The 20,049-nt window shown below is 33.2% G+C and overlaps 1 protein-coding gene across 4 annotated transcripts in view; it reads right to left on the bottom strand.

Moving 5' to 3' along the window:
• Positions 1 to 20,049, bottom strand: part of LOC108977647 (voltage-dependent calcium channel type A subunit alpha-1) — a 120,527-nt gene that overhangs the window by 80,841 nt on the left and 19,637 nt on the right. For 2 of the 4 annotated variants that reach the window (XM_018947427.1, XM_018947430.1), the window contains exons 2-8: positions 12,531 to 12,849; positions 12,259 to 12,398; positions 5,430 to 5,530; positions 4,532 to 4,687; positions 3,378 to 3,598; positions 819 to 922; positions 454 to 569 (exon numbers count right to left, since the gene is read on the bottom strand). In XM_018947427.1, the coding sequence (XP_018802972.1) occupies positions 454 to 569; positions 819 to 922; positions 3,378 to 3,598; positions 4,532 to 4,687; positions 5,430 to 5,530; positions 12,259 to 12,398; positions 12,531 to 12,849 (1,157 nt within the window). The remainder of the gene's footprint in view (positions 1 to 453; positions 570 to 818; positions 923 to 3,377; positions 3,599 to 4,531; positions 4,688 to 5,429; positions 5,531 to 12,258; positions 12,399 to 12,530; positions 12,850 to 20,049) is intronic. The other 2 variants (XM_018947428.1, XM_018947429.1) reach the window with 1 other exon arrangement.

Genomic DNA, 20,049 nt, shown 5'->3' with positions numbered 1-20,049 from the left:
TATATTCAAAATAAGAATTTCAAAACTCTGGTTCCATATACATACAAACACGTATTGGTTAAAGTGATTCAGGAGTTACTTAGATTTTCCAGTAATGATTACTTCTTTGGCATACACTTGGAACTAAAACCAACTAGCATGAATATACTATCAGTTAAATTCATGTACCATAACTTTATAGGAGCTGTTTATATAGTTAGTATGAGTACAAGTACGAGTAGATAATTTGTATATTTGTATATTATTTGGATGCTTGTTAAGTACTGCTGGCACAACAAATTTTGGTGGTGAGGAATAAACGTTGCTGACGGGTGTATTTCATCTTTTCTAATTATGTTTTGAATCTATATTTTGGGGGGTATGTATATGGTGGTGGTAGTGTTTGCGGTACTAGGTTTAAAACGCTTTCTGTCATAACTGTTATTTGTTTTACAAAAAAGGTATGTCAAAAACCTGCTTGTGTTATCCAATCGAGATATGAAACCATGGCAGTTTGAAACATGGTGCGAAAACGGCATTTTTGAAACTCCATGCGACGTTCGACACGATTACGTTCATTCGAAAACTCACTGCACAAAATATTATCGGGCATTATAGCAATTCAAAAATAATTTTTTGTTTGGTTTGGTTTGGTACGTTTCAGATTACAGCAAAAGAACATATAAATTAGAAAAGATTGTTAAATTAAAGAAAATAGAAAATTATTTGAAAAGATATGCAACAATCAATACTAACTTATTCATATAAATGAATGTAAAATAAATAATATAAATTTTGATAATCTCTGATTTACTGCAGTATTTGAAGAATCAACTTACCCGCTAAGGACACCGAGAACTAAGTTGAGCATAAAAAATGAGCCTATAACTATAAGAGGCACGAAATATATCCAATTAAATGCTGAACCTAAAGCGTCGTTGGTCTGCAAGAATAATCGTGGTGAAGATATATTAATGCAAGGATAATCAAACTAGTTAAATTGCAAATACAATTCGAAAGAAAAAATTACAACAAACGAAAATAACACAAGGAAAATGCTTTTCTAAGCATTTCCTTATATACATACGTACGTATATACGGTTTGTACACTTACGAATAAGCTATGGAGAGAAAAAACTTGTAGACGAACGGCTCACCATTAAGAATACAACAAACATTTATTTAAAGATGTACTTGGATTCAATTAGTTGTTATTATCAGTGTAGGAAAAAATTAACTTGAAAATGTTTAGAGTCAATTAACTTTTAATGTTTTTGCTACAAAATTATTTGAATTTAGCCCACTATTTGTATGAAATGCATTTGTGTTATTAGCCAAATTTATATTTCTCCGATTAATTTCATATGGTATTCAACATAAAATGCTGTGAATCAAAAAATAATTCACGTAAAAATCTTGTGTGTGTAATTACTTAAGAACTATGTTAATGAACAGTTTATATAATATACAAGTATGTGAAGATTGATAGTCTAAAGAATATAATACAAGCACACACTAAGAAATTCGACTTTGATGCATTCCGGTTATCGAAAATGAATGAGAGATAAAATAAAGCAACAATAAGGTATATTTTTTATGGTCTTGAACAGATTTAGGACTTCTTGATTATTATTATGACTAAGCGTTTTTGGAATGACTTATGAACGAAGCCTTCTTGTCAGAAGAATAGTTGAAGCTCCCGTCATGATCTTTTTATATCTAAAGGGCCATTATCTGTGTGACTGTGTTGTTCAAATCAGTTTGTTGTTCCGGAAACTATTGATATTGTGCGCAATCTGATATAGCAAGATGGTCGTCCACGACCGTGCCATTAATAGGACGTATGCTGTTCAATATTGGATGAACATTTCACCGTAAACAAAAAATTGTACACGTTGGATATCATACGATCTGCCAATCGCTTAAAAACATGCTCGTGTCGATTGGTTATAGGTCTTATTATAAAGAAATAATAAAATATGATAGTAGAGCCGAATTCTTTAAAAGTTGTTCTGGCACGAAACAATTCCAAAAAATTGGTTGCCGGTTTTTTGGAAAAACTGCACACATCACAACCATACTAGTACAGCAACGCAGAACAGTAAGTTCTGAGTACTACACAAAGACGCCAAAGACGGATCACTCGTCACCACGGCTATGCGAGCTCTCACACATCGCCTGAACCAACTTCGTTTTAGAACACTAAATACCGTAGTATAGACCTGACTTAGAACCAAATGCCTTCTTTTTATTCCCATAGGTAAAAAATAAACTAAGAGATTAACGTTTTTTTTTACTCCTGAAAGGGCTGTTGCTGCTTTCGGAACGCATGTCTAGGAGATACTCTAACACTTAATACCACAATAGCAAGGTTAACAAATTTAAGTAAACTGCCAATTTTATTGATATTCTTGACTGTTATCTATATATTTACATATCTTTAAGTTTTTGTACTTGAGCAAGGCTAAAAATAAAATAATGGATAAACATTGAAATTATGTTATTCGCCACAGAATGCATCAAAGGGAAAGTCTTATTTAATGAGTGTATGTTTAGTCGAAAAAAGTGCATCTAAAAATTACATACAACTATGATAGAAGTTTACACAAACAGCATTCACCTTCATCTGTAGCTCACTATCATATATGATAGGCAATTCTGTATTAGGTAAATCATTATCCACTAATTAAGAATTTAAAAATTTATTTAAAATACATACAGCAAGAACCGGGAAAGACTGCTGTCAATTTTGGAATAAAAAGTGTAATAACGGTGAAGTTACCACACATTCTAAAATGTACGATAAACTAAGAATATATGTAATAAAGTCGATGAAAGCCTTACTCCGGTCCTTATATTGTATTTAAATAGAAATATAGGAGAAGTTTGGACATAGATATACACACATCGAAGAGTAAAGGGCATTCAGAGAAAGTGGGGTTGCTTCTATAATATTTTGCAGCCTAACGACACCAAATTAATTAGAAATGGAAAGTGCAATAGAAAACGGACGAAGACGCACAATAAACTCAATTGGAGAAATTTACAGCTGCAGATTTTAGATGCGTACAAATACGGAGAGTGTAGTAATGGAGCAAATGCATAGAGGCAATTCTTACCATATATTTACTTTTTGACAAAACACTGATCAATATTGATTTAATATGATGAGAGTAGCTTCAAATCAAATGTATAACTAATTGTCTTGAATATTTTGCATTGTAGTGAACACTAAAATTTGCATAGCATTTCATTAAGATTTAGCAGCGGTTAATTACAAATATGGGGAAGACATACAAATTGTGACGATACGTAAATACGTGTGTATTTCTAGCGTTTGTTTTATACAAGTATGATTGTTTTATTTTCTATTTTTTTAGATATTCAATTTAATTTACCCAATACAGTATTGCTGTCCAGCCCTCCATTGTGATACATTGGAACACAGTCAACATGGCAAAGCCGATATTATCAAAACTAGTAATGCCCCAATTTGGCCCTTCCCATTTATCCAAACACATACTCGTGTTATAATCACATGAGAAAGAACCAGCCGCTTTCATCGACGCATTATCCGAGTAGCAGGGCGTCTCTGATTCGCCTTCCTTAACGGACCTTCCTACAAGTAAAGGAAGTAAAAAGCAGATAAACATGAAACATGTACATAAAATATTATCACATTTCAAGGCTAAATAGTCTGCAAAAAATCTTAATATCCGTATGTAAGATAAGTTCACTAAACTTATTAAGTAATAAATTTAGTGACGTTTTATGGTACCAAATTTATTTCAAAAGAAATGAGTTTATCTTGCTCGCTCTAAGTTTCATACTCCTTTTTCAGATGCCATATTTACCAATTGTTATTTTCAACTCCTCTCCATAATTCGTTCGCAGTTCTGGTCTTATTGGTTGCCAAATGATTTCGTTTAGCCTATCATGTTTATGTTTATGAGTATATAAGGTAAGGACTTTTTTCCGGTTAAGGTTGAAACTATACTTTTTGATGAAATGAAGACTATGAAATCATTATTTAGAAAATAGCAAAAAGATTTGATCATATTTAGGCGACGATCATGCCCAAAGATTCCTTAACCAGGTATTCGGAAAATTTTGAAATTTCGTAAATTCGAAAGGCAAATTAGATCTTGGTTAATAAACAGGTATATTATGAGCACTTCTTTCGTCCTTTGCCGTTTGTCGTACGACCTTTAGAAGCTTAATTAGTACGATTTTCGAAGCTTTTGATATACCAAAATTTATCTTGATCACAGTATCTTTGCAATACTGATCTTTCAATTAAATTGGATCCTTATGATCTAACCTCCTAATTCTAGATTTTTTTTTCGATGTCTAAAGTTGCGAGCCTAGCGAGTTAGATATCTTTAGGATAGACACATTTGGTTCCGAATTACTTTCAATGGAAAAACCGAAACTTACCATACTTTCTTTTCAGTTGATTAGATTTTTGAGTCAAGATGTATTTGGTATACATAAACATTATTTCGCCTTTTTAACTAGGAAAAGATATTAATAAAACCATCCGTGTACTTACTTAGATCTTCCAAACTATAACAAGTTTTATGCAGGGCACCCGAATAGAACTCGAGTCCGATGATTGCAAATATAACGATCGCAAACAAGACTAAAAGTCCAATTTGAAGCAACGGCGCCATAGCCTTTATAATGGATTTTAAAACTACTTGTAGACCTGCGTTTCCACGTCGTCCCGAATATCAAGCAGCACATCGGTGTGAAGCAGCAGTAAAGTTGTGTAACAATTTACCATGTGGAATGGAAATGTTATATTAGAGATGGGAAAATTTCATAATTTATTTAAAGAAAATTTGGAAATTAATAATGACGCTAAAAAACAGCAAGTTCAATAAAACTAAAAATCGATAATATATTTCTAGAAACACTATTAACTTAAGTGTGAATAGTAAAGAAATATGGCTTCGATTAGAGCTTGTTCGAGTTTATGGAATTTGATCAGTATATTGAAGTTGTTATCAGTTTATTTTTTACTCGAAGTTTATTAAAAATTGTTCTTTTTTTATTTTTATTTTTACAATTTGTAGAAATATTTCCACAATTTGCTCACAAAATCTTAGGCTGAAACATTCATAGAAACAAAGTTACATATGTATATACAATGGTATGTAGGTATCGCGGGTTTGGACCGTATTCTGGAAGCATATTTCATTACTTATCGCAAGCAAACTTTAAACATAATAAAACTGTTTCTAGCTATTTTTTTAATTTCAGCTAAACTTTATATTCGAAATTGTACAACATTTAGCTAAAACAAATCGACTAAACTAAACTCAACTAAACTTGGAAGAAATTATATTTGTATGGAATATTTATAAAAACGAGTATATTAAAACTACTACAAGGTTAAATATTTAAACGTTAGAACATTAGCGCTTACAACTAATGAAACTACTCACTAGGAATTCCAGAGACTAATTTTAAGGGCCTTAGCACACGTATAGCCCTTAATGTTTTTAGATCTACCTCAATCCATTTTTGTGGGAGCAGTGCCATAAATCTGATATTGTTTCGAATATGCAAGTGTTTTGTTGTTTTTAATTGGAAATTGTTAAGTTTTGTTTATGTATTTTGATTTTTGATTTAGTGTTCAAGTGAATTTTAGATTTTAGTGGAATTTTGTTTCAAAGAGATAATTTTTATTTGGCAAAATGTTCCGATTGTATGGCATGGCATAAGTTGTGTTTAGTAGCAAATGAATTATGTATATAGTGGCAAAGGAGGATATAAAAGAACAACATATAAATTAATAAATATTGCAAATTTAAATATATATGCATATATACTAAACGAGTATTTTCAATTTGTACAAAATTTTCAACTAAAATCAAATGTAGAGTGCATCGTGAGTTTTCGTTTTTGATTCAATGTTCTTTTGAACACACCTATGGCTTTGGGATGGTGAGGAAAATCAACAATGAATATACCACATACAGACATAAAACACAATTTGGTGAGCGATTATTTAAAATTACTGATTTACAAACAAAGAAAACTTTTATATTATATATATGAGCTAAATTACGAGAAATGAGAGTCTAAAAAGCACATAAATTGTTTGCCAAATGAAAATTATTTATACAACAATATACATATGTATGTATGTATATGTATATATCTAGGTTAATAGGATCACAACGTCTACGAATACACGATTTTTTAGATTACTTTGTGAACTTGAATGAATATACAAGTATTTGCATAATGAAACATATTTTTTAATACTGAATTTTTTACAGTTATATTGATAATCCACACACACGAAAAGGAACCAAAGCAGGAGACTGTCGTCAAATTACTTCATTTCAAAAGCAAAACTGCAGAATTCAGTTCGAAAATATGGCAATTAGATTTTTTTAGCAGTGAAATCGCGCAAATTTGCTTTATATATAGAAAGTAACCTGACAACAGCAAAAGTCAATAAACTAAATTTAGTAATTGCAACAATCCATTTGTTGCCTGTTGAGTCAGTTTATAGGAAATATTCTTCCCTTAAATGTTAGCATTACATTTAGCATTACCTTTAGTGTAAATTGTGTAAGTATGGACATGCGAAGCGTGTAAGTCGAGATATCAGTAAGTTACCATATGTTCGCAAATATCATTATTACTAGAATAACTATGTTTAAGAAACTGGAAAGAAAGTAAGGATGCTATTGATATATTTTTAATTCCGAATAAGTAAGCCAAATCGCAATAAAGCCAGAAAAGCTAGGCGCAATAAAATATTGAACAACATTAGCGCAACTGTCACTGACCGAACAGGAATACGGCTGACAATTAATTGTAGAGAGCTTACAGTACTGTACCGTTATAGCAAGTTAGCATTGATATAAATATGTAAAACCTGTCAACATTTGGAATCGCACCAAATATGATCGGCTTTAATATGAATCAAACCATAGTATTTCCACTCTCTTGTTGTACATAGTATAGTATAATCGTGTAGGGAGTATTTAAATGTGCCGTGTGGTGGTGTTGAAACACTGTTCAAGGAACTTAAACTTCGAAACTAAAATTCATAATAATTAACTAAATTTCTACTTCTATTATATTAAATTTGCTACACACACTCTCGCACGCTTATACATTCGTCATATTTAAAACTAAAGCCGCGTTTTATTATAGACGTTTCACTACCACAACATTTTCTATATACCTGATCTACAGTTAGTGCTAAATATCTAGGTGTCTTTTGGAGAACTACTTTTTTGCTTACCCACTGCCGAGCACACAGATAAGTTTAGCGACAATTTTACGATAGACAGTCAGTTTTGTTTTACATGTGTAAATATATGTGCTTATTTAATTATTTCTATAATATATAATATGATCCACTATAAGTTATATCTCTGGCCTCTGTGTGTTTATGCTAATGTAGTTACAATTTTGGAGAATCTAAAAAATATCTATAAATTTTCGTTCGAGCACGCTTCATGTCTAATACATGATATCTGAGCAATGGTTCAAAGAGACAGACATATATGTAACTAAAATTATGTACGATTAGACAAAAAAATATAATTTTAATCGCTTTCCAACAAATGCTATTTTAAAACATAGTTGGGAAAATATTAAAGAATTTGGAGTATATTTCGACGTATTTTGAAATAAGATATTTTTGAGGTAGAAAGCATTTGCAGATTTGATTTAAAAAAAAAAATTCTTTATAAAAGTCAGCAGCTGTTTACTTTATGTGGATAAATTCCTAAAAACTCCGTTAAGAAACCTTTTCGTGTTAGTTTTCATTTTGGACAAAAATTCTAATATCATCAGTAGGCAAAAAAACTAAACCAATTAGCACCTTATATTAAAAGCATTTTTAAAAGCTTTTAGGAAGGCTTAAAGCTCAACTTAAAAAATAAAACTATAAATTTAAATAAGTTACACTGAGCTAAATATAAAAAAATGTCCAGCAAAGGTCAAGCGATCATACCTCAGAGAAAATGTTCATTTATGACAGAAAGGATAACTAAATTGCGTAAATACTAAGTTCGCTATTATTTCTAACTGCATATATCATACAAGGTGTGTTCCAAAGTAAACATGATTTAAAAAAAAAAACAGAACACATGTTGCTTTTCGGCAAAAGCAATTTATTTTATTCAAAATAGTCTCCTTCTGCTTCAATACGAATGAATGTTTTAGCTCGTTGGCCGGTATGGCCGCCAGTATGCCCGGTGTCCTTTTGAATGGCCTCTACGTCTGAATAACGCTTTCCTTTCATGCGCAAATGCAAATGCATTTTTTCGTGCTTAATAATTAAAATGTGATTTATGGTCAAATAATCGGTCACAATCGTCCTTCGATTGTTGGATTTTTTTCGTCAATCAATTTGGGCGGAACAAACGTGCACACACCTTTCGTTAACCAAAATGTTCGGTATGCGATAAATCGATGTTTTGGAGATGTTCAATTCAATTTCTATGAATTTGAATGAGGATTTCGGTTGATTTTTGATGAGTTCACGCACAGTTTAGATGCAATTTCCGGTGACCACGGATTTTGATTGGCCCAAATGTTGATCGTCAATTATGTATGTCCTGACGACACTTTAAAAACGTTGAAACCACTCGTGCACTCTGCTACGGAATAGCCAATCATCGCCGTAAACTGTTTTATCAATTGAAACGTTTCGGTAAACGTTTTACCAAATTTAAAAGAAATTGGCTCGTTCTTCGAAGCTCAGTTTTTGGTGTAGCACCGATAACACAAACATACGGATACTTAATAACTTCACTTCCAATCTATGAAATGTCATGAAATTCTCACTGGGCAATCGATAAAGATGGCATATTCTAACGCATCAGTCGACATATAGATGGCTCCTCCAGGGGGCGCTAGATTCCTGTTTACTTTGGAACACCCCTTGTAGTTGAAGAAGAAGTTCGAATAAAAATTACCCGTATCAAGAACAATAAAGCGGCGAAAGCCGCTCAAGCTCTTCAAACAAGTTTCTTTGTAGAATATGGTCTGGCGAAAGCGTGCCCGATTATTGGAATTTAAGTGTGCTCTGCCCAATCCACAAAATCTGCTCCAACTACCGTGAAATGAGTATCATCAACATCGCATATAAGGTTTTAACAAGCGTATTGAGTAATGATTATACCCACCATCAACAAACGGTTTGGATCTTATCAGCATAATATTAAGCCTAGCGCAACGCGCCAAATCTTGGAAATGACCCGTGAAAAGAGATTTTAAAGCTGTTTTTTGCAGCACGAAAAGGAGCTGCCTTTATGCCGCGATATCTGAAATTGGTACTGCCTCAAAACTAATATGGTCTTCATGCGATTTCTTCAATATGCTCTTAGAGGAATTAATTAACTGGGGAAGGAAGGTTTATAGGAGTGTACAGCTGCTGGCGTACGCCGATGGTATTCATATCATTGGCCTCAACAACCGCGCTGTTAGTTCTGCTTTCTGCAGAATGGATAAGGAGGCGAAGAAAATAGATCTAGTAGTAAACAAGGTCAAGACGAAATATCGCCTGTCATCAAATAAACAGTCGTCGCACTCGTGACTGGGCATCCACTTCAATGTTGATAGTCGTAGCTTCGAAGTCGGGGATAATTTCGTCTATCTTGGAATCAGTATTAACAACAATAACAATTGAAATCTAACTCAGAATAACCCTTGCCAAGAGGAGCTACTTTGGACTGAGTAGGTAATTGAGAATTGAAGTCCCCTTTCAACGAACGAAAACTAAACTCTATAAGACACTCGTTATTCCCATTCTGCTATATGCGGCAGTTGATGGAACAATTAGCAGTACAAGCTATACGACGACAAAGACATAGTTCAGCATTAAAGAAAGTGGCTACTCTGGCTGGATCATGTTGAATGGACGAAAACACTCAAGATCTCAAAGTATTCGGTGTGATATTCATGTTATGGTACAAGCGGTTATAGATACTGTCATCATTCATCATTAATCGTTTAATTTAATTTATACCGCCAAGTATTAGCATCTTCCCGTCGCAATGATATATTCTTCCTAATTTCAGCTTAATCCGATATTTGGTGTTTTTCCAATACTTTGGACACGTAGGCATGTGGTAATGGTATTAATTACCGTTAGGCACCATCTCAAAAATGTATTGTTTCGGTTCGCAATCAAACAAGGGATTGAATTGCGTTTGATGTTGACCTACCGGGTGGAATATGCTATATTAAATTCTTCTCCAATTACCATATTAACACTCAAAGTTACATACCGTACCGTATTTGCTTAAAATCTAGCACAAAACGCGAGTTGACATCTTTGAACACATTGCTCCATGGATATTTAATGCTTGCGAACTATTTTCGTCCGGATGGTTTAAATTTTATAACCACATAGACATAGATAAATTTAGCTAAGAAAATATTTTTCTAACTCAGCACTAGAATTTCTCTACAAGAAATTGAATAAACTTTCACTTAAATATGTATTCTTCTAATTATGTTATCTAAGTAAATTGCTATGTTCTGGCCTACGAATATAGTATGTGAGTACGTTTCAGTTGATAACTATGTATATGTACACGTACGCTAGAAGGCTTACTTGGAATTCTTGAAACGAGTTTGAGTGGCCGGAGTACCCGAAACGACCGCAACATACGCAGATCGACATCTATATTGGCCTCGGCGAAGATCGTCATAGCGCTACATACCCACCACACGCCCAGGCACACGTGCGCACACACCCACATACAATGRTGGTCATGCATGCATTGCAATTATTATTATTATTTTTTGTTTTTATATTTTAATGGCGTGCAAGAGTTTGTACGTATTTAGTTGGTAGATTAGCATCGATCAGCAGCATATTTGCTGTCTCTTATACACATCTAGATGTGTATAAGAGACAGATACAATGGTGGTCATGCATGCATTGCAATTATTATTATTATTTTTTGTTTTTATATTTTAATGGCGTGCAAGAGTTTGTACGTATTTAGTTGGTAGATTAGCATCGATCAGCAGCATATTTGTGTGCAATGGTGTTTGGGGTTTTGAATTTGGCAATAATAACGTCACGTTTTTTGCAGTTGTAAAATAAATAATTGGCAAAAAAAATTACAAAGAAAAATAATAACCAAAACAAAAACCGAAAGTTAATTTTTTCAAACACAATCAAGTGTACATACATACACACAATATAGTTGTAATAAATATGTTTATTTATAAAATTGAAAATAAGGTGGAAGAGAAGCGTAGATAATACATAGATTAAATTGAGTGATTTTGCATGAGACTTGTGTATATTAATGCCTTTATAGTAATAATTGGAATATCAAAAATGTTTTCGGATATACTATATTCTCAGTTGCTACTGGAAATGAGTTGGCTAGAACTTAGGTGAAGCTCAAAATGTTGCTATTAATAGATATTTATGGCCTTAGTAACTTTTTGCGGACTTTGGGCGTATTCTTTGGATAACTTGGTACACCATATAACTTCAAGTCTTATTTGCAGTTAAAACGCACTCGTTCGATGCTAAGGTAACGTTTCTGAAATTGATGAACTTCAAAAAGATTATGCATCCCGAGTTTCTTTTCGAACTTTTTTAAACCCCCAAAAAAGAACGTTCCATTGAGGACGTAAGAAAATAATGGAAAATGTGTGTAATAGTTAGATATGTCTCACATAATATCCATAATCATTCAATTAGCATATTTCAACACTGCTGCAGAGAAACGTCTAAAATTCGGCTTTTTCAACAAATTATATTAAATTTTATGTGAAAGACTTTTCATATATAATATAACCCAAAGAAGTGTATTGAATATTGCTGTACTTTGAGACTTAATTGTAGAAGAACAATACTCACTAAACGATCTATGATTGAGGGAGAGAGGAATATAAAATATTTCCCCACAATGACTTATATATATTATATTTGTAGTGTTTCAAGTTTTATAGGCAAGTTACAAGCATAACTTCGTTCATTCCTGACCGAATAAGTGCATTGAGTTGTGAACCGAAAAAGAAAATAGTGGCAAGAAACAGGCAATGCATCAACAATAGAACATGCTTATCATTATGAGTGATGATAATAAATAATGGTGAATATTTTACGTGTTATTGGGTAATATTACTTATATACAGATGTTGTAAATGTTGTAAAGATCGTGTGCGATCCATTCAAAAAACCCATCGCCAAGGACTTTAGTATTTGATGAAACAGCAACAACAACAATAGGTATTTTATGCAAGTGTTCGGAATGAAATCAAAATATTTACCCCGTTACTACGACGATAAAATCCATGATGTTCCAAATATTCCTGAGGTAGGAGTGTTTATGCAGAACAAGCCCTAGGGCAAGGATCTTGAGCGATGCTTCTACACAGAAAATGCATAAAAAATAGGTCTCCGTTTTTTCCTAGATTCGTAAAAATAGATGTTGTGTATTTATTTTTAAATCATTGTAAAATTAATAACAATTATATCCACCGTTGAAAAGTTCGCAATTCAAAGCGTGAATTTACAATTTTCTAGGTGGAACTTAACTCACCAGTTTCAGCGCCAATACTGTTTTATCACTCCCAGGCAAATGTTCTTCTAAAGCCAACACAACACAGTTGGCAATGATTGTCAATAACACAGCATACTCGAAGGGCGGCCATTCAATGATGAATCGTGTGTATTTTCTAATTGGATTATCCTCGGTGAGGATAAATAATGATGTTGGACCACCACCGGGTGGTGTGTCGTCTTTCTTTGGGCCACCCATTCTATCAGCTAAGCGATGGGCTCCCCTTCGACCCGAGTGCCCCCCGCTTGTGGAGCCCTGTTGATGCCCTGCTAGCGCCGCTTCCTGAGCCGCTGCCAACCTGCAAAAATATATTTGGACCACGATTAGAATACATTAAATATTTATTTCCTAAACTTTGAAGTTGAAATGCCAAGGTTTAAATACAAATTTTAATAATTATATACTATTAACGGATATTTTAATTTTTAATATATTGATGTTCGTAAAGAGAATTGGCAGTTAGTCAGAAATGGCTTGAGTTCCATAAGTAAGTAATCGAATTGGATATATTTTGCCTTCCTTCCAGCTACATTTTATTCATATTCATTTATTAAAGGGTATAAATATTTTATCTTGATATCGATCGGTAAGGTTGCAGAGCAGCTTTATGCTATAGTGGACTTGAACTTGATCGGTAAATCTAAAGTTTCTAAATCTATATTGTACAAATGATAAGGATAACGAAAGGAGTGGAAATTCGGGTGACTGTCTGTCCGTCCGCATTAAGAATAATTAAATAGTTGGTATTTACATAACTTCTACATTCTGACCAATAGTACCTAAAAAGTTTAAATAAAAGGAAAAAAATTAAATATTCATCAACATATAATTGGTCGATTTCCAAGAAATCCCCCAAAAAATAACAACTTATACCAACGACCTAGAAACACTTTTCATAAGCACTTTTTGAGAAGTCCTTCAGCGAATTTTGTTTTATTTCATCGATCGACTGAAAACGGATTCTATTTCGATGATTGTTGACTTGTTTGCATGTCGAATTCGCTTGTCCTGCTCTCCACGAATGTGGGATCCGGATCACGCACGTACCAAAAGACATGTTTACGGTACTCTTTTTGGAAGAAAAAATTAAGCTTTATCGGGACGAGTCGAGAAATTTCGCGTTTTACACCCAAAATATCCACCAAAATCATTCGAACGGACTATCGAGAGATGTCAAGCTCTCTTGCCATCTCTCTAGCACTTGCCTGATAATTTTCATGTACCACATTCTTCACGTTTTTTATGTTTCATCAGTTGAAGAGGTCGAGCGAGGCACGTCTTCAACGATCTATCGACCGTTTTTTGAAGACTTTGTATCACTCGTAGGCTTGTGATTTTGTTACAACTGAATCACCGTAAGCCTTTTCAACATTTCCAATAGTTCCGCACACACAACTTAAGACAAATTCTTTGATCGATATTTTTATCCATCGAAAAAATCTCAACGCGCTTCTGAGGTGTACCGTCTTAAGCAGCTGCTGTAAACAAACTGGTTGACAAAACGCGCTCATATTTGGCATACTAATTCAGGACAATCCTACTTAGCAAAATACATGTTTTTGAAGGTAAATTAGAATTTCACTATCGTGTTGATTTTTGTCATAATGTATATGAAGTTAAGACTCTTCTTAAGTAAGCTACTTGAATAATAGTCTTTCAACATGTTGATATATAGTATAATAATTTATATAAATTGGTCTATGAATACCATATTGCGGTCAATGTGTGGCATTATCTTTCGAAAAATGTTTGGAATCAGCGACTTCAGCGATTTGGTCTTTCCATTTGTCTATAAACAATTTATATTGATCAAAATGTGTACCATTCCCACGACAGTGGGTCTACGTAACAGGAACGGACCCGAATCTTTTACCCGGCCAAGAACTGTCAACTCGACTGAATTCTACCGTTACAACAACAATAATCAAAATGTCTACTTCTTTGATGAAGTGACTTCCGATTATTTGATCGGATGTTCCTCATGTAACCAATATAAATATTAAGTTTAGCCCCTTTGATTGTGCTTATATCACACATATCTCATTAAAGTAAAACAGACTGATTTTAGAACCTTTATTTATTATGTATAGAACTACAATTAAAGCAAATTTCAGCAGTGATACAAATTAATATTTCTGAATTTTATTAATGGACGTATAGTACATTAACTGTTGTTGGGATTAGGGGAAGGTCAAACTGTCTAACTACAACAGACAGACCACGGGAAAAGATATCATGACCCTAAAATGTTTATACTCTTGCAACATTTTACGAACGATATAATGTTTTTACTCATATGACGGTTCCTTCTAACACCTGAAACTAATCGTGATATACAAGTATATTGTTATACACAACATATATCAAAATGATAACATGACGAGTCGACAGAATCTAGTATGTATATGTAAGCGATAGGATATCTTGATCTAAGGTATTCCTTGACAATCTGAGAAGATTCATTGAATATGGGTGAAAACATACTGTTGTTCATCCCGACTAAATACTGTTTCAAGAAAAGATATAAAGTTATATCACTTAAAAACAAAAAAACAAAATTCTATCTGATTTTGTCACCTGAAAATAAATAAATCAAAAATGAAGCTGTCGAAATAAAAGTGTTCCTCAAGTTATGGCATCTCTAATCTAAAAACTGCCGCAATTAGACTATAACTTTTCAAGCCCTCCATATCTCAGTACCTTTCGATTAATATCAAGATATATTATATCTGAATTGAATTCAAAGGGCATATTTTACTTATACTTATTATAACCAAGATCCGAAGAGTGGTCATATACGTACTTCCCCTGGTATCACATTCATAACAGATAATTGTTTTAAAACTTCCGGTTGGCTTTATAGCGTGTACTCCTACCCTCATATACTCTATATAATTATTTCCAAAACTAGACTAAGCTTTTCGTCGAATATACATATCAGTCAATATAAAAATGTGATAACATATTCACAAGCCTACTTTAGTTGAATGTCCAAAGTAAATAGGTTCAAATATTATCTAGCCCTATATCATGATTTCGACTTTTCTATAAACTTTTAACCGATTATGGCTATCTACCTAAATATATGTGAGATATTTCTTTGGCCACAACATGTTTAATCTGTCAACTTGTGGTATTTATCTAATTTCCCTAATAATAATAACCCAACTATTACTCTCATCCAGGCGATGTGAGGGGCGTTGGCCATGTCATGAAAGGCAACATAATTTTTTAAGCTTGGAGTTTTCAATTACAGAAACGAACATTTTACAGCTAAGATTTAAAATTACGTTAGAACGAATTGCTGCGATCTTATTTATTAAGAGAAAGTAGAATTTTTAATTTAGAGTCAGACAAATCAAATGTGCAGGAGTGAGATTCAAATTCATAATATATGCGGCAGAAACGTGCATGTATGTAGTTCACAATTTGGTCAAGAAGACTTGAACAGTAATAGTCTAAACTGCCACGAAAAGTGGAACGGTCCTTCAGACAAGAGAAAAGAACTGCAAACTGTTCCATTCAGGACTTTTAATAAGAATAATATACCAAGTATTTCTCTACGCCTAGTAAGAGTTGGTAAGTTTATAATTTCTAAGAATATAGAGGTAGACTAACCTGGAATTCCAGCGGAAATTTTTTAAAGTGAAAAGTCAAAATTGATTTTGAACAGACTCTAACTTTTCAAAATGAATTGGGTAGGGGTTACATACCACAAAGCCATGTTCCAATATTGGCCGAAACAACGTTGTAAAAAGAAAGGTTAATGCGGACTTTTAAATTATTTAGACCAGCGTTTAATAAAACTAAAATCACCTTTTGCTTTCAAAATCATGGTATCAATATGAAAACTGAAATTAATTAGGGTCCATACTAATTTGCAAATCATCAAAGCTTAAGTTTGCTCTACAGTTTTTATTACAAAAAATTGAGATGCAGAGATCTACTGAGAAAAGGGCATCGTCTTTCCTCTTTTGAGATTCAATGACAAATCATTTTTATAAAATATTCATTCAAATAATTTAGTTTCACCAGTCAAAGCATACGATTTTCTTTAATCTTTCTGTCGTAATGTTCTATTACTAAAGAGAATAAATGACATGAAAATAATCGGCCCAAGATGACTACATTGTGGAACACGTAAGAGACATTAATTGCATCTGAAAGAGCATCATTAAATATCAATCGCTGAGTTCTATTACAAAGCTGAGAAAATATTTGATGAAAGGAAAGAGATCAAGCATGAGAGTCGAGAGATTCAGTTTTATAATGTCAGAGAACACGTAGGCTGCCTTTTATATTTTGGCATTTGGCGTAGCTAGTGTTGCAATCTGAAAGCTTTCACATAAGGGAACTTTTACAGTAACTTAAGATATTCGTAAATTATTGCAGCAATAGTGTATCGATGAACTTAAATCTATTTTTGGCGGTAAAACTCCCTCAGGAAGATCTGTTTATCGATGGTATGTTCAACAAAATCAATCACTCCAAAACGAATTTTGCTGTACACAAGCTGATAGCGCTAGATCGTCATGCGGCCTATTATTATTATTATTGAGACGACTAGAGGGACTATACCACATTAACTACTGCATGAACATAAGATTGTAGACAAATTGTGGTTGTCTTGGTTTTTTGTTTTTTTTTTTGTTTGATCAACAACAATTTGTCAATCGCTCCAAAAACTACCTCTGCTGATTGGTTGAGTTGGTGCTTCGAAACACGTTTTTGACATCGTCACAGGGGATGGATCTTGGATTTAAGCATATGAGCATGAAAGTAAACAGCAGTCTACTGTATGAGGGTTTCAAGCCCAATCACTTCCTAATAAATGGTTGCCTATTTTTTTGGGAAAAACTTTAAATACCGCAAGAGAAACGCATAATAGTAAGTTTTGAGTAGCATATAACCAGCACAGCTGCCTTTAAAGAAATCGAGTAAGACAACCACCGAAGACGGATCGCTCCTCACCACGATAATGCGATAATCCCTCACATCGCACTATCGGCTGAAACACTTAAAATATCAATTTGAATAGCAGTCCTCTTGACTTGGTACCAAATGACTTGTTTTTTTTTTTCTTACGAAAAAAAAAAAACTTAGAGCTCAATGTTATTCGACACCTAAAAGGGCGGTTGATGCGTTCCGAACGCATGCTTCGGGGATACCTCCATCAGAATGGCAAAAATTCTTTGATAATTAGTTCAAATGCATGAAAAAGAGAATAGTTTGAAAAACAATAAAGCAATCTTCGTCGATTATTATTTCTTTTTGTTCTGTAATCTCGAAATAAAAAAGGCAACCTACTATGTATAACATCCGAAGGCTTATGTTCGCTAGAACGTAATGGTACGTGGTTCATAAATTCAATCAAGTGTGTTAGAATAGATTTGCTATTTTTGCATTTTTAAACCACACACCGAAACTTACTAGCTTTAGTGACTATTGTCAAGTAAATTCAAGTAAAAAGTTTTAAGGTAAAAAAAGACATGTTTGCAAATTTATTTCTTAAATATAGATTGAGTAATTTTATTCCAACCCTTTGTACATTATTGACCACGCTTTTGACAATCTAGGGTAATTCTTTCATGCAGAAGTATTGAAGCATAAGCCGGTAACAGAGCTTCTTGAGAAAAAAACACTTTGCGGTGTTCACCATAACTCGGCTGGAAATTATACGAAAATAAAAAACAAAATAAAATTTGTCAAATTATAATCAAATCCCCCCATCGTTCTCTGATAATTTTTTTTTCATTTAAGAAATGTTGGCGGCAATTTAAGGAGAAAACTGTTATTTTCCACTAAAAAATTCCGCCATTTTGTGGGTGGAAAACACCCTTAACGTAAAAAAAACAAAAATTTAAAAACAGGGGGAGGTTTTTCATATGTCAAAAATGTGTACAAAGTTTGAAATGAATCGGTTAAAAAGTTCTGAGATGACAGTAAACACGGAAGTTTTGAAAAAGCGCGTCTAAAATTTATAAACTAAAAAGTGACGAAAAGAGATTACCCTATATTGTCAAAAGTGTTCTCAATAATGTACAAAAGGTGCGAATAAAATTGCTCCGTCCATATTTAAGAAATAAATTCGCAAAAAAAGTTTTTTTTTACCATGAATATAATTGAATATTTTTAGACCTTGGGCACTACCTTAGAAAAACGGATATAAGTATATTTATCTCTGGATAAATTGGTTTAGTCTAACACCCAGCCGAGTATTGCAAAAGCGCTGTGAGTTTATGTTGAAAGTGGATCTGATATCAAATTAAATAATTTCAAATATAAGTCTACGAAAACATTGCGTCGAATAGTTTGGAAAAACTTAAAATAAAAATTCTCAGAGATGCTGCTACAAGAAAAGGCAATTCAGTAAAATGTCACATGTTAAACTCATTATTTTTTTCAAGACTGGGGAAACTCTGCATGTATGTACATATTTAAAAACTGTTCTATGCCAGCAAACCAAAAGCTTTGAGTATTTCATTTCCGTATTTAAATGTTCATTTTCCATAGGAATCAGACGATACCTAAAACTGAAAACCGTTGCACAAGTCATGGTTCGTTCGCTTGTTAAGAAATTATTTATACTTTGTAAGTATGTATTTGCCTATCATTATAGTAAAAGTATTTCCAATTCATCAAGCACTGCTTGGGAAATATTTTTAATTATTTTAATATGCATTCACAATGTAATCCATTCTCGTACTTTCCATAGTATATATGTACTTGGCAAAGTCTATGCCTTTATACGTATGTATACATGTATGCATGTATGTGTATTTCCATACATTTCAATATTGTGGTTAGCGTTACACAATTATATCCGGTGGAAGGTAAAAAGACTCGAAAGCACTAAACCGTCTGTCCTAGTGCTTGACGTTGGTGCACCTACCCTCAACTTATACATATACATATACTACATGTAAATAAGTGCATATTTCTAGGCGGCTGGACAGATATGTATACTTGTATGTAAAGAGGTACAAGCAAGGTGCAATGCACTTCGTTATTAGCTGTCTTTTTTATTGCCTTATTTATTTATCTATTTATTGCATACTAGATGGAAAGAAAAACATGCATGTACACCTCTGAAAATGTGTACGGAGCAGAAATATGTAGATATGTGTAATATACATAGGTCACAATGTACTGGAAATTTCATTGAAGTATTACCCCCACATAAGGCTCCTAAGCCAAGTAGGATTTAACTGCGTCCGCATAGTAAAAAGAGGATCTATAACATAGATTTCCATATTGAACCGATGTCCAAGCTATATTCGGAGGCTGCTGCAAAAAATATTAACCTACCAAATTGCTTCATAGTTTACAAATTTATAGGAAGGAAAGTAAGGAAACGCTAAGTTCGGGTGTAACCGAACATTTTGTATTCACAATAACCTCAGATGATAGCAAAGCTATTCCTTAAAAATTTATCATTCATTATTCGGCGAAATTGTGAAAGGATTACAATGAGGTTTGGTATCTTGTAAACTTATAC

The sequence above is a fragment of the Bactrocera latifrons genome, unplaced genomic scaffold, assembly GCF_001853355.1.
Source record: "Bactrocera latifrons isolate USDA-ARS-PBARC rearing strain unplaced genomic scaffold, ASM185335v1 scaffold_93, whole genome shotgun sequence".
NCBI classification, from domain to species: domain Eukaryota; kingdom Metazoa; phylum Arthropoda; class Insecta; order Diptera; family Tephritidae; genus Bactrocera; species Bactrocera latifrons.
The sequence above is the reverse complement of the archived record's forward strand: the minus strand, read 5'-3'. Positions and strand labels throughout refer to the sequence as shown.